This window comes from Monodon monoceros, unplaced genomic scaffold (genome assembly GCF_005190385.1).
Source record: "Monodon monoceros isolate NGI ecotype Baffin Bay Population unplaced genomic scaffold, NGI_Narwhal_1 Super_Scaffold_1, whole genome shotgun sequence".
NCBI classification, from domain to species: Eukaryota; Metazoa; Chordata; class Mammalia; order Artiodactyla; family Monodontidae; genus Monodon; species Monodon monoceros.
The window spans coordinates 12137473-12152739 of record NW_021703765.1 but is presented as its reverse complement, the minus strand read 5'-3'; the positions used below and the strand labels follow the sequence as shown (position 1 = coordinate 12152739).

Below are 15267 nucleotides of genomic sequence, written 5' to 3'. Positions count from 1 at the left end.
CATTTTCCTTGATTAAGACTTCTTATTGTTTTCTCTTTTTTTTTTTGAAGGGATTATTTATTTGTTTGTTTGTTTATTTATGGCTGTATTGGGTCTTTGTTGCTGCATGCACGCTCTCTCTAGTTGAGGTGAGCGGGGGCTACTCTTCGTTGAGGTGCGCTGGTTTCTCATTGCAGTGGCTTCTCGTTGTGGAGCACAGGCTCTAAGCGCACAGGCTTCAGTACTTGTGGCACGCGGGCTCAGTAGTTGTGACTCATGGGCTCTAGAGCACAGGCTCAGTAGTTGTGGCACACGGGCTTAGCTGCTCCGTGGCATGTGGGATCTTCCCGAGCCAGGGCTTGAACCTGGGCCCCTGCACTGGCAGGCAGATTCTTATCACATCGTTTTCTTCCTATACTGTCACTTAAATATTTAGTAAGTGGCTGTGCAACATTATACTTAAAATTTTGTCAGAAAATAGCTCTAAACCAACTCTAAAAGTTTTCAGCTTTAAAAAGAGAGAGAGAGAGAGAGGTAGATAGACACATATCCCAGCAGGAATTCATAAAGAAAATAGCTAGGAGAGACTTTCAAGATGGCGGAGGAATAAGACGTGGCGATCACCTTCCTCCCAACAAATACATCAGAAATACATCTACACGTGGAACAACTCCTACAGAACACCTACTAAATGCTGGCAGAAGACCTCAGACTTCCCAAAGGCAAGAAACTCCCCACATACCTGGCCGTGTGGCTGACAGGGTCTTGGTGCTCCCGCAGGGTGTCAGGCCTGTACCACTGAGGTGGGAGAGCCGAGTTCAGGACACTGGTCCACAAGAGACCTCCCAGCTCCACATAATATCAAATGGTGAAAGCTCTTCCAGAGATCTCCATCTCAATGCTGAGACCCAGCTCCACTCAACGACCAGCAAACTACAGTAATAGACACCCTATGCCAAACAACTAGCAAGACAGGAATACAACCCCACCCATTAGCAGAGAGGCTGCCTAAAATCATAATAAGATCACACACACCCCAAAACACACCACTGGACGCGGTCCTGCCCACCAGAAAGACAAGATCCAGCCTCATCCACCAGAACACAGGCACCAGTCCCCTCCACCAGGAAGCCGACACAACCCACTGAACCAACCTTACCCACTGAGGGCAGACACCAAAAACAGTAGGAACTACGAACCTGCAGCCTGAGAAAAGGAGACCCCAAACACAGTAAGTTAAGCAAAATGAGAAGACAGAGAAACACACAGCAGATGAAGGAGCAAGGTAAAAACCCACCAGACCTAACAAATGAAGAGGAAATAGGCAGTCTACCTGAAAGAGAATTCAGAATAATGATAGTAAAGATGATCCAAAATCTTGGAAATAGAATGGAGAAAATACAAGAAACATTTAACAAGGACCAAGAAGAACTAATGAGCAAACAAACAGTGATGAACAACACAGTAAGTGAAATTAAAAATTCTCTAGAAGGAATCAATAACAGAATAACTGAGGCAGAAGAATGGATAAGTGACCTGGAAAATAAAATAGTGGAAATAACTACCACAGAGCAGAATAAAGAAAAGAGAATGAAAAGAATTGAGGACAGTCTCAGAGACCTCTGGGACAACATTAAACACACCAACATTCGAATTATAGGGGTCCCAGAAGAAGAAGAGAAGAAGAAAGGGACTGAGAAAATATTTGAAGAGATAATACTTGAAAACTTCCCTAACATGGGAAAGGAAATAGTATATCAAGTCCAGGAAGCGCAGAGAGTCCAATACAGTATAAACCCAAGGAGAAACATGCCAAAACACATATTAATCAAACTATCAAAAATCACCTACAAAGAAAAAATATTAAAAGCAGCAAGGGAAAAACAACAAATAAAATACAAGGGAACCCCCATAAGGTTAACAGCTGATCTTTCAGCAGAAACTCTGCAAGCCAGAAGGGAGTGGCAGGACATATTTAAAGTGATGAAAGGGAAAAACCTACAACCAAGATTACTCTACCCAGCAAGGATCTCATTCAGATTCAACGGAGAAATTAAAACCTTTACAGACAAGCAAAAGCTAAGGGAATTCAGCACCACCAAACCAGCTTTACAACAAATGCTAAAGGAACTTCTCTAGGCAGGAAACACAAGAGAAGGAAAAGACCTACAATAACAAACCCAAAACAATTAAGAAAATGGTAATAGGAACATACAAATCGATAACTACCTTAAATGTAAATGGATTAAATGTTCCAACCAAAAGACATAGACTGGCTGAATGGATACAAAAACAAGACCCATATATATGCTGTCTACAAGAGACCCACATCAGACCTAGGGACACATACAGACTGAAAGTGAGGGGATGGAAAAAGATATTGCATGCAAATGGAAATCAAAAGAAAGCTGGAGTAGCATTTTTTGTATCAGACAAAATAGAGTTAAAAATAAAGACTATTACAAGAGACTAAGAAGGACACTACATAATGATCAAGGTATCAATCCAAGAAGAAGATATAACAATTGTAAATATTTATGCACCCAACATAGGAACACCTCAATACATAAGGCAAATGCTAACAGCCATAAAAGGGGAAAGCGACAGTAACACAATCATAGTAGGGGCCTTTAACACCCCACTTTCACCAATGGACAGATCATCCAAAATGAAAATAGATAAGGAAACACAAGCATTAAACGATACATTAAACAAGATGGATTTAATTGCTATTTATAGGACATTCCATCCAAAAACAACAGAATACACTTTCTTCTCAATTGCTCATGGAACATTCTCCAGGATAGATCATATCTTGGGTCACAAATCAAGCCTTGGTAAATCTGGGAAAATTGAAATCGCATCAAGTATCTTTTCGGACCACAACGCTATGAGACTAGGTATCAACTAGAGGAAAAAATCTGTAAAAATTACAAGCACATGGAGGCTAAACAATACACTACTAAATAACCAAGAGATCACTAAAGAAATCAGAGAAAATAAAAAAATACCCAGAGACAAATGACAATGAAAACACGACGAACCAAAACCTATGGGATGCAGCAAAAACAGTTCTCAGAGGGAAGTTTATAGTAATACAATCCTACCTCAAGAAACAAGAAACATCTCAAATAAACAACCTAACCTTATACCTAAAGCAATTAGAGAAAGAAGAACAAAAAAGCCCCAAAGTTAGCAGAAGGAAAGAAATCATAAAGATCAGATAAGAAATAAATGAAAAAGAAATGAAGGAAACAATAGCAAAGATCAATAAAAGTAAAAGATGGTTCTTTGAGAAGAAAAACAAAATTTATAAACTATTAGCCAGACTCATCAAGAAAAAAAGGGAGAATACTCAAATCAACAGAATTAGAAATGAAAAAGGAGAAGTAACAACTGACACTGCAGAAATACAAAGGATCTTGAAAGATTACTACAAGCAACTCTATGCCAATAAAATGGACAACGTGGAAGAAATGGACAAATTCTTCAAAAAGCACAACCTTCTGAGGCTGAACAAGGAATAAACAGAATAAACAAGCACTGAAATTGAGACTGTGTTTAAAAATCTTCCAACAAACAAAAGCCCAGGACCGGATGGCTTCACAGGAGAATTCTATCAAACATTTAGAGAAGAGCTAACACCCATCCTTCTCAAACTCTTTCAAAATATAGCAGAGGGAGGAACACTCTCAAACTCATTCTACGAGGCCATCATCACTCTGATACCAAAACCAGACAAAGATGTCACAAAGAAAGAAAGCTACAGGCCAATATCACTGATGAACATAGGTGCAAAAATCCTCAACAAAATACTAGCAAACAGAATCCAACAGCATATTAAAAGGATCATACACCATGATCAAGTGGGGTTTATCCCAGGAATGCAAGGATTCTTCAATATATGAAAATCAATCAACATGATACACCATATTAACAAATTAAAGGAGAAAAACCATATGATCATCTCAAGAGATGCAGAAAAAGCTTTTGACAAAATTCAACATCCATTTATGATAGAAAGCCTCCAGAAAGTAGGCACAGAGGGAACTCACCTGAATATAGTAAAGGCCATATATGACAAATCCACAGCCAACATCGTTCTCAATGGTGAAAAACTGATACCATTCCCTCTAAGATCAGGAACAAGACAAGGCTGTCCACTCTCCCCGTTATTATTCAACACAGTTTTGGAAGTTTTAGCCACAGCAATCAGAGAAGAAAAATAAATAAAAGGAATCCAAATTGGAAAAGAAGTAAAGCTGTCACTGTTTGCAGATGACATGATACTATACATAAAGAATCCTAACAATGCTACCAGAAAAGCACTAGAGCTAATCAATGAATGTGGTAAAGTAGCAGGAGACAAAATTAATGCACAGAAATCTCTGGCATTCCTATACACTAATGATGAAAAATCTGAAAGAGAAATTAAGGGAACACTCCCATTTACCACTGCAACAAAAAGAATAAAATATCCAGGAATAAACCTACCTAAGGACACAAAAGGCTTGAATGCAAAAAATTATAAGATACTGATGAAAGAAATTAAAGGCGAACAGACGGAGAGATATACCATGTTTTTGGATTGGAAGAATCAATATTGTGAAAATGACTATACTACCCAAAGCAATCTAAGATTCAATGCAATCCCTATCAAACTACCACTGGCATTTTTCACAGAACTAGAACAAAAAATTTCACAATTTGTATGGAAACACAAAAGACCCCGAATAGCCAAAGCAAGCTTGAGAAAGGAAAACAGAGCTGGAGGAATCAGGCTCCTTGACTTCAGACTACACTACAAAGCTACAGTAATCAGAACAGTATGGTACTGGCACAAAACCAGAACTATAGATCAATGGAACAGGATAGAAAGCCCAGAGATAAACCCACGCACATATGGTCACCTTATCTTTGATAAAGGATGCAAGAATATACAATAGTGAAAAGACAGCCTCTTCAACAAGTGGTGCTGGGAAAACTGGACAGCTACATGTAAAAGAATGAAATTAGAACACTCCCTAACACCACACCCAAAAATAAACTCAAAATGGATTAAAGACCTAAATGTAAGGCCAGACACTATAAAACTCTTAAAGGAAAACATAGGCAGAATACTCTATGACATAAATCACAGCAAGATCCTTTTTGACCCACCTCCTAAAGAAATGGAAATAAAAACAAAAATAAACAAATAGGACCTAATGAAACTTAAAACCTTTTGCACAGCAAAGGAAACCATAAATAAGAAGAAAAGACAACCCTCAGAATGGGAGAAAATATTTGCAAATGAAGCAACTGACAAAGGATTAATCTCCAACATTTACAAGCAGCTCATGCACCTGAATATCAAAAAAACAAACAACCCAATCCAAAAATGGGCAGAAGACCTAAATAGACATTTCTCCAAAGAAGGTATCCAGATTGCCAACAAACACATGAAGAGATGCTCAACATCACTAATCATTAGAGAAATGCAAATCAAATCTACAATAAGGTATCACCTCACACCAGTCAGAATGGCCATCATCAAAATATCTACAAACAATAAATGCTGGAGAGGGTGTGGAGAAAAGGGAACCCTCTTGCACTGTTGGTGGGAATGTAAATTGATACAGCCCCTATGGAGAACAGTATGGAGGTTCCTTAAAAAACTAAAAATAGGGCTTCCCTGGTGGCGCAGTGGTTGAGAGTCTGCCTGCCGATGCAGGGGATGTGGGTTCGTTCCCCGGTCTGGGAAGATCCTACATGCCGCAGAGCGGCTGGGCCCGTGAGCCATGGCCCCTGAGCCTGCACGTCCGGAGCCTGTGCTCCGCAACGGGAGAGGCCACGGCAGTGAGAGGCCTGCATACCGCAAAAAAAAAAACAACTAAAAATAGAACTACCATATGACCCTGCAATGCCACTACTGGGCATATACCCTGAGAAAACCATAATTCAAAAAGAGTCATGTACCACAATGTTCATTGCAGCTCTGTTTACAATAGCCGGGACATGGACGCAACCTAAGTGTCCATCGACAGATGAATGGATAAAGAAGATGTGGCACATATATACAATGGAATATTACTCAGCCGTAAAATGAAATGAAATTGAGTTATCTGTAGTGAGGTGGATGGACCTAGAGTCTGTCATACAGAGTGAAGTAAGTCAGAAAGAGAAAAACAAATACCGTATGCTAACACATATATATGGAATCGAAAAAAAAAATGGTTCTGAGGAGCCTAGGGGCAGGACAGGAATAAAGACGTAGACATAGAGAATGGACTTGAGGACACAGGGAGTGGGAAGGGTAAGCTGGGACAAAGTGAGAGAGTGGCATGGACATATATACACTACCAAACATAAAATAGCTAGCTAGTAGAATGCAGCTGCATAGCACAGGGAGATCAGCTCGGTGCTTTGTGACCACCTAGAGGGGTGGGATAGGGAGGGTGGGAGGGAGACACAAGAGGGAGGGGATATGGGGATATATGTATACGTATAGCTGATTCACTTTGTTATACAGCAGAAACTAACACACCATTGTAAAGCAATTATACTCCAATAAAGATGTTTAAAAAAAAGGAAAATAGCTAGGAGATAGTCCTGAAATTTTAGACTTACAGGTGCCAACTGGTATCCTTTATAGACTTTCTTTTTTTCCAAAGAGATAAAATATCAATATGTAAAGATGATGATATAATTTGTAATTAATTTTATTCCTATGCTAATTGTAAGAAGGCACTGAACTAAGAAGACTAAGTTTTTGTCCCATATTCCCTTTGAAAATTCTAATGCATCTCAGTAGAATATTCGGCTGCAATTGAATTTCAAAGGTAATACATAGGTATGACATTCATCGTACTGTAAAGCAGAAGAAATCTTAGTATTTGTGTAGAAGAGTTAGAAAAAGTCAAGAAAAGACAACCTGCAACACTCATGCCTTGTTTGGTGCTCCAAGCATTAGAAGTCATAAACTCTCCATATTCTTTCACAGCTTAAGAAAAGACAGTTAAAAAATAGAGAAATACAGTAATTGGAACTGTCACAAGAAAGATGTATTGGTCTCAATGGTAAAATCTCCCTTGGAAAATTTAAGCTTCACTTGACACAGTGGGTCCTTGGGCTAGTTTCAGGAGACAGAGTAGGAAGGAGAGTGGGGGCAGTCATAAGCTTCTGACTCATTACGCTGAAGCTCCAGAGAGCTGATTAGCCAATTATTAACTAAAAATGGAATATGGCTCCATCCCTGAAATTCTGAAGGCAAAACAAGGAGCAGAATGGAAATACTGATGCCAGTGAAATTGCTCGTAGAATCTGGTCCATCGCCTAAGAAAATCAGCCAAGTAGCCCTTAGTGCTTTTGTAACTGCTACCAATGGCCATGCCAGCATGTCAGGGAGATTCTCTTTCTAACGTGTTTAAGAGGGCGTTTGGGGAAGTAATCTTTAGTATAAGCTATTTTAGTTGTTTAGTTAGTCAAACGTTATCTAAGGCTAGAGTATAACCCTCACTCTACTCTCACATTGCAGAGATCAGAGCTAGTACAAACTCTTGCAGCAGATTCTATGTTTTCCCTGCACAGAGTTGGAATTTATGATCTCTGGAGGGAAAGCATCATATCTGATGACAGAATTTTTCCTTGCCCGGTTGCCCGTAGCAAGATTGGAGTAAGGGTTATAATATTCCAGCTTGGGCAGACCCCTTTTCTGCCCCCTCTTGCTGGTTATCTAGACATAATGCTTTTTCCTTCAGGTGATTCCCACCCTTAACATGTTGGAAGGTGACAAGGAGCTACCCCTTGAAGGTCTCCCTGTGGTGGGGTGATGGGCAGGTAGGGGTCAGTGATGGAGGTTGGCGGGAGTGGGGAGGGTCCCGGACGAGAAAGCCCACACGGCTTTGGAGAAACAATCATTCCGTCATCATTCTCACTGAAGGACAGCTGGGTTTATCTTTTGTCTGGCAAATAAAGAGCAGAGAAATCGTGTTGGCACTACAAAATCGAGCACAGATCAGAACACGCAGCAATCTACGAAAATACTTTTAGAAATGAAAATGGCTTTGTCGTAACTTCAAAAGTTTAACAACCTCCATTTAGAGAAAGAGGACCACGCATAAAAGATGTTAGATGGTAAACACCTGCTCTTCAGGAACACAAATGTCTCAGTGGACTAGGAATTTCTATAAGCAGCGTTTTGGAAGAGAAGCCTCTTAATAAACAGAACAGTGCTAGAACCTAAAACCAAACCAAAACAAAAGGTTTCGTTTTAATCTCTCCCCTGTTCTGGTTCAAATCGACTTGGACTTGTCTGCATGCCAGAATGATTTAAGAAAGATAGTTCTTCAAATTAATCTATTCTAATCAACCTCATCAGAGTCTCGGGTGTCTTTTACCAAAAAAAAATTAATGAAATACTTTAAAAACTGCAGGCTAGTGTTTATTAAGTCTTCATAATATGTAGAAAGAGCACCTAATGGGTAAATATTTACCAAGGGAACTCCCCCTGCCTTTCAGTTCTCTTAAGCGTACGTCCGTGTAACATAGTATTTTTTAAATCATCTATATTTCTCTTCCTAGTTAAATCAGGCCTAATGCACACATGAACAACCATATGGTTAGAAATAACTTTTTCAGACAAAGATTGAAGTGTATGCAAAATAACACATCCTTAGGGTTTTGTTTTGTTTTGTTTTGTTTCTTCTTTTTCCCTCTAAATCTGAGAGTTTAGAATCATTTTATCAGGCTGTGTGGCAACTGAGTTCACAACGACACCTCCAGCCCTGGCCTGTGAGGGCCTCCAGGGCAGGGGAAAAGCCTTCCTCCCTGGACCCCCAAACTAACCCAGGGCCGGGCACATAGAAGACTTGCAGTCATGTTTGTTGAATAACTGTCTCCGTCCTTGGCTGACTCTCATCGTTAACCGCGTTTCAACGTCAAGCACTGATTTTGTTTGAATTGAACCTCAAATACGATATATCTCTGTGGGAAAAAAAAACCTTTTTACTTGTACACTACAAATACAGTGTTGTTTTTGCAGCACAAATGCACTTCTGCTGAAATACTGCTTTGCTAAAGTCTTGGCGAAGACACGATGGATGACCTCAGATATGGGTGCGGGGACGTGCTGAGTGGGAGAGACCACCATTAATACACACAGCACCCACACACCTGCTTTATGAGTGGGTTTATCATCCTCCAAAGAGCTGACTAGGACTGGGAGTCGAGATAAAGAAAAACTATTTAAGAGTTTGTCTTAAAAAAAAAAAAATCTGTGGCTTTCTGTTACCTGGTGTGCTGTGTAGCCTAATAACATTTAGCAATTCTGAAATGTACTGGTTCAATCAAGGATTGCTAAAGAGATCAATCAGTTCTCACTAGAAAGCACAGCTAAAAGTAACAGGATGCACAGAAGAAAGCCATGTTTTCCACCAACATTAAACAGCAACAAAGGCCCTAAAACAGAAAAGAGAACTGAGTGAACTATAAAATTTTACAAAAGTCCCCAAAAGCAATCACTCAACAGCACATAACTGCAAACTCTAGGAGCAATAATGTATCTTTCTCTACAAAATAAATTACTGAAAGGGGTCATGTGATTCTTAGCAGGCAGGAAGATGCACTTTCCCAAGGAAAGTTCATCATTAAATATATTATTTAAGACTGGATCATCTTCAGGCTATTTGTAATCCTATCATTTTGCTGCCAAAATTAGCTATAAGCAGCTGAAACTCAGCCACTAGAAAACTGATGTTTTTTCATGTATTTTGTACACTGGCCTGAGAAGAGTATTGCTTTCCAGTTAATCAAACGTTTGGGTGGATGTGGACTATGTACAGAAAAGAGAAACTGCTTGCTGACCAACTAATAAAAAGGAAGCCAACCTCTACTGGATGTGGAGAAGTAAGTTCCTGTCTTCCTAAACCACAAAGACCAAATGACAAACACACAAAAGAAGTCGCACCACCATGTCATCAACAGAATGAACCCAATATCCAAGTTATGGCATGTCATTCTTGCAGCTGTCAAACATATCACTCTCTCCTAAGACATGAGGCGAAATGTTGTCACATTTCTCAGTTCGGAGGGCGCGATCAACGTTCATTCACCATCAACTTCCCCAAATCTCAACCCTCTGCTTGCAAGAGCCCCTTGGTCGTGAAGCGGTCTCAGGGCCCCTAAACTCATTTACAGAATTTGAACTGTGTTACAAGGGGATCAAACAATACCAAATGGAGCTATTAAAAGAGCTAAATTTCCTGTCTTTAACTGGAGTAGAAAAGCTATCTTACTTTCATGGGGTCTGTAATGCCAACACAAATTGTATAGCTACCACCCAAAACATTCTTGAGAGGATGGAGCTTATAACAATTTCTCTCCTGTCTCTCTTGCATTCCAGTCTATCTCTTCCAAGGGTCAGATCACTCTAGCGGACACATGGGAAATATTCAGCATCCTAGGTAATATTATGGACCCACGGGGCCACTGGAAAGGTACACTGTAGGATCCATCCCAGATTGCCGTTTTTCCTAAAAGGCGTCCACGAGAATCGATGGTCGGTGAGGGCAGCCAGCATCTCTAACTCTCACGTGCACACAAACACCTGTAGACGTGCGAACCACAGATTCTGACTCAGAAGCTCTGGGGCGGGACCTGAGACTCTGCATCTCTAAGAAGCTCCCAGGTGACGCCCAGGCTGCTGGTCCCTGAGCCACACTTGGAGTGGCAGGGTCTCAGACATCTAGAACTGCCTCCCTCTGGAAGCCTTATTCAGACTTAGGAATAAAGCCATACTCCACTCCACCGCCAACTTCTTCTTTAGTCTTTATATAATTTGTAGACTTCTAGGACCATCTCTCAGACACCTATCATCCAAGGTCCTGCTTTCTCCAAGTTATGGAACATGGAATGCAAACTGTTTTTCCTCGGCCTCAGAAGTAGCAGCAGCAAAGAAAAAAAATGTGACTTAGAATCTAAAGGCCCCGTAAGAATAGATTCAGTAGATGAGCTGATCCACCGAGCCCTGTAAACAGTACAAGTACAACATTGTCCAACGTTAAAAGAATGTGCTAGCTCTCTTCTGAAATTTTACCATCCTTACTGAGTCCTTTACACTGCAAGACGCAACATATTATTAGAGATGCAACACTGATTGGTGCAAATTTAGAGGAAAATCTGTCTGTATGCCAAACACTTAAAATAAAAACGTAGGTTCATGATGCACCTTTGAAAGGATAAGTACGTCAGGCTCTCGAGTACTACCACTTTTATTATTCCAAAGTAGACATTTATGATTGCATTTCCTGATACATACTTTTTTTTTTGCCAAAGTCCTCTGCTTTCCTAGTCATCCATCTATATGTTGTCCTGAAAGCTACACATTTTACCATCAGCTATTTGTGCTTCTATATGATTTATTTTTACTATAAGAGGTTTTGTCCAAAAAAAGTTTATCATGTTCTACGGTACGTCATTGTGGTTTGGCATCATAAAATGTAGCCTCTACATTTATCAACCTCAGATACCTGTTGACCACAAAGATAGGCTCTACTAAGAAAACTCTATTTTGAAAGGAGGAAAAGGTGAGCCTTCACTTAAAAAGAAAATTCAACTGTATGAGATGTTAATATACCACAACTCGACAGTAAAGATCAAGATTATATCTTAATTTCTATCATAAACATATGTCTCCATTTCCCATCTTTTTATTAAATTACTTGACACATGACAGTTACCACCATGGATTTCTTTCAACTAGAAAGAAAAATTTTTAAATTATTTTCACAAAAATATGTAATAGTCAAACTGTTATATTAGTTCTACTTTGGTCTTAAAATGATCCTTTTGGCGTCTGGAAGTCCCTACCTCTTTGGTTATGGTGGTTAAAAATAAAACCACCTACTTAACCAAACATTTAACAAAAATATTCTTTACACACTTCACTGAATTCTTCAAGAATTACTAAAGGTCTGATAATATGAGATCTCGAAAAACAAACAATTCACAAAAAGCATTTAAATTTTAGAGATTAAATGGGGATGTTTTACTTTTAAACACTGAACAGTGGCATCAATATTTTGTCAACTTTGGTCAAGTAGGATCAGATGTTCATGTCAGTCATCTACTTTTCTTGGCCTTTTCTCTTTTTGGCCCCTTACCATTAGCACACTTTGTAAACTGTAGTAAAGTATGTAATGTGCTTCTTGAGATCGAATACACCTGTAGTGACTTCTAAGCTTTTTGCTCCTGTTAGGTCCTATAAAATAATAACATTAGTAATTCTCCCTAGAGACTGTGAAAGGAAGCACTGAATTGTATCCTTTTTCAAAGACAGCTCTTCAGATTAAAAGACAAGAATTAATTCCTCTTGCACTTTTTCACAAATTAATCACTTCAGATATAAAGTGTAGATGTCAATTACACTTCTTCAGTCTTAGGATCTGTACCCCTCCCCCAAAGAACCACACACACAAAAAGAACTTTATGGCGACATGATAGAGGCTCTATCTAGCACAACAGTACCAGAAAAAAAAACAGTTCACAGATGTTCTTCAAATATACAGGCATCAATCACTTCAGCTAAAGCCAGAGCACGAGAATCCACAGCTACGAATCAATTCTTCTACACTATATAGATACTCTAGATGCAAGTTTTGCCAGCAGAGGGGACCACCAAATCACGTGGATTCTAGGTGGTGGAAAGTAGAAGATACTAAAATTCCAGTAAACCTCAAAATCACACAAAAGTTATAGAAATAGAACACAAGGTACGCAGCCAATGCAAATTCTGTCACAGCTTACCTCTTTACAAACATCCAGGTGTTCCAGGGAAAGGGGCTACACTGGTTTTCCTCTTTGGGTAGATCTTACCAAGTGAGTCAGAAAAGGCATGCCCTTGGTCCCCTGGGGGAGTCTGCTCTTCCAACTGGATGGTTCTCAAATTTTAGTACAAAGAAGAAACCCCCAGGGGAGCTTATTTCTGATGCGGATTGCCAGGACCCAGCCTGGCATCTAGTTTATGAGTTGTCCCTGAAATGTCCCATTTCAACAGGCTACTCAGGCCAGGTACCGTGATGAGGGGGATCCTTGGACCCCCATTTTGAGAAACCCTGAAGGGATGCCATTTACCCCAAGATCCTACTGAACAGCAAAGGCTGGATCTTTGAACCTCAATGTCTGGCAAGCAAGGGAAACAATTTTGCCGGGAAGCAATGATCACAGTTGGGTTGGCAGGGAGACCTCTGTACAGGGAAAGAGGGAGGGAAGCCACAACCCTGATATTATTTCATTGGCTCATCGGTCTCCCTTGGCCCAGTAGCCCACCCAGACTCCAACCTCCGCATCACAGACCCGAGAGGTCCAGCCCAGACTCACATTCAATCAGACATGCACCTACCCAGCCTCCGTTATCCTGGATCCAGGTGTGCAGGTGTCGGTTCAGGTACTCAGTCATCCACAGGGCGATGTTGTCCACCAGGGGGGACATCTCCCGGTTGACGCTCTCCACACACATGACCCCACCGAACTCAAAGAAGGCCACGATCCTCCCCCAGTTTACTCCATCCCTGAAGAGCTCCTCCACCACCGTGGCAAAGCGTCCCCTCGCGGTGAAGGGCGTCAGGTGCAGCTGGCTGGACATCTCGGCGAAGTCGCGGCGGTAGCGACGAGAAAAATCATCACCGGCCTGGCGCAGGGTCAGGTGGACCACAGGTGGCACGGGGCTGAGCGCAGGCCCCCTGGCGGGGGCGGCGGGAGCGGTCTGGGGCGGCGGCGGGGAGGTCCTGGATGGCGCTGGGGTGCTCCCAGGCTGGGAGGAGAAGATGCCCGGCGCGGGGGCGGCCCCCGGGGACGTGGCGCCCGCGTCTCCAGCATCCCACTCGTAGCCCCTCTGCGACAGCTTATAGTGGATGTACTTCATCACTATCTCCCGGTTATCATACCCTGTTCTCCCAGCGTGCGCCATCCTTCCCCCACGGAAAAGCAGCCGGGTACCAACAGCACCTCTCGCCCCCGCTTCCCGCCCCACGGCCCCGCACGAGAGAAGAATAGTTATAATCCAGCTATTTTATTGGATGTGCTTTGCATTCTTGGATGAGGGGGTGTCTTCAGTCACGCGGAACACTTGATTCTGGTGTTTCCCTCTTGGCATGAGATGCAGGAAATTTTTATTTAAATTCCTTTCGGATCTTTATTTCATGAGGCACATTATTAATTATTGTTAATATCAGTCTACTTCCTCCGTGATGCTGAAAGGTTAAAAAAACTAATCAGTCAAAATCAGGTGCATTTCCCTTTATACAGTGGGTAAAAGCAGGGCACACACACTACAAGTTACACAGCTAAAAATAATATAATAAACTGCCTGGAAATTAAATTTACTCGAATGCACTTAAAGTTAAAATCTCAACTGTTTCCACTGAAAGTTACATGAAACCCATTTCCTGTGCAAAGAACTTACTTGTATTTTTTCAGGACAGCATGATCCTCTGTCAAGTTTCCTTTTCTGTGAAAACAAATGCATAAGGCAAAGATTCCATCAATCTTCAGAACTCTCCAGTGATAGCTGCTGTGAAACTTCCAAATGAATCAGGAGTTGGGGGCGGAGGGTGTAAAAATTAGGAGAATTTCCAGTTTGATTCCCAGACTTCTTCACAGAAATGTCAATCCGTAGGAATCCCAACCGGAGATCTCAAGAGCACGAGCAAAGAAAGGCAGCGGCGGCGGCAGATGAATTACAATTTTCAGTCCAGTATTTGCAGAAGTCCTGTGATTTTCCCCCTCTCGGCAATTTACACGCGCACACACACGCGCGGGCACAGACATGGATCTCTGTCCGCGGGACCGCTTCACGCCTCCACAGGAGAGAGACAGGGACCGGGGGCCGGTGGACGAGCCGGGGACGGGGGCAGGAATCCTCCTCTGATTAAACTCCGAACAGCGAATGCATTTTCCGAAAAGCTGCTTGATAAATGAAGGCTGGACGCGCCCGGCCCGCCGGTGCCGAGCGCGAGAAGCCCGCGCTGTGTGTGGTGCGGCGAGGGCTGGGGAGAAGGATGTGGTGGGGGAGGGCTTTATTTTTTCCCTCTTTTCCTAAAAAGGATGACTGCTACGAAGTTCTCCCCCCTGGACCCCCTCTTCCGCTGCACCCCACCGGCGCACCCCGCCTCCGGGCTGCGCACCCTTTCTCCTCCTCCTGTCCTGCGCGGCGGCGCTGGCGGCGCCCGCCTCCCCCGCGCTCCCGCCGCGCACCCGCTCCGGGCGATGACGGCCGCGCCGGCGGGGAGGGCCCGGCGCCCGGCACCTTCG

General features: G+C 42.0%; 1 protein-coding gene across 1 annotated transcript in view; it reads right to left on the bottom strand.

Annotated features, from left to right (window-relative positions):
- BCL2 (BCL2 apoptosis regulator) overlaps positions 1-15072 on the bottom strand; it is a 182444-nt gene extending 167372 nt beyond the window's left edge. The window contains exons 1-2 of the mRNA XM_029228407.1: positions 14420-15072; positions 13358-14207 (exon numbers count right to left, since the gene is read on the bottom strand). Of these exons, the coding sequence (XP_029084240.1) occupies positions 13358-13924 (567 nt within the window). The 5' untranslated portion in view covers positions 13925-14207; positions 14420-15072. The remainder of the gene's footprint in view (positions 1-13357; positions 14208-14419) is intronic.
- Positions 15073-15267: the final 195 nt, after the last annotated feature.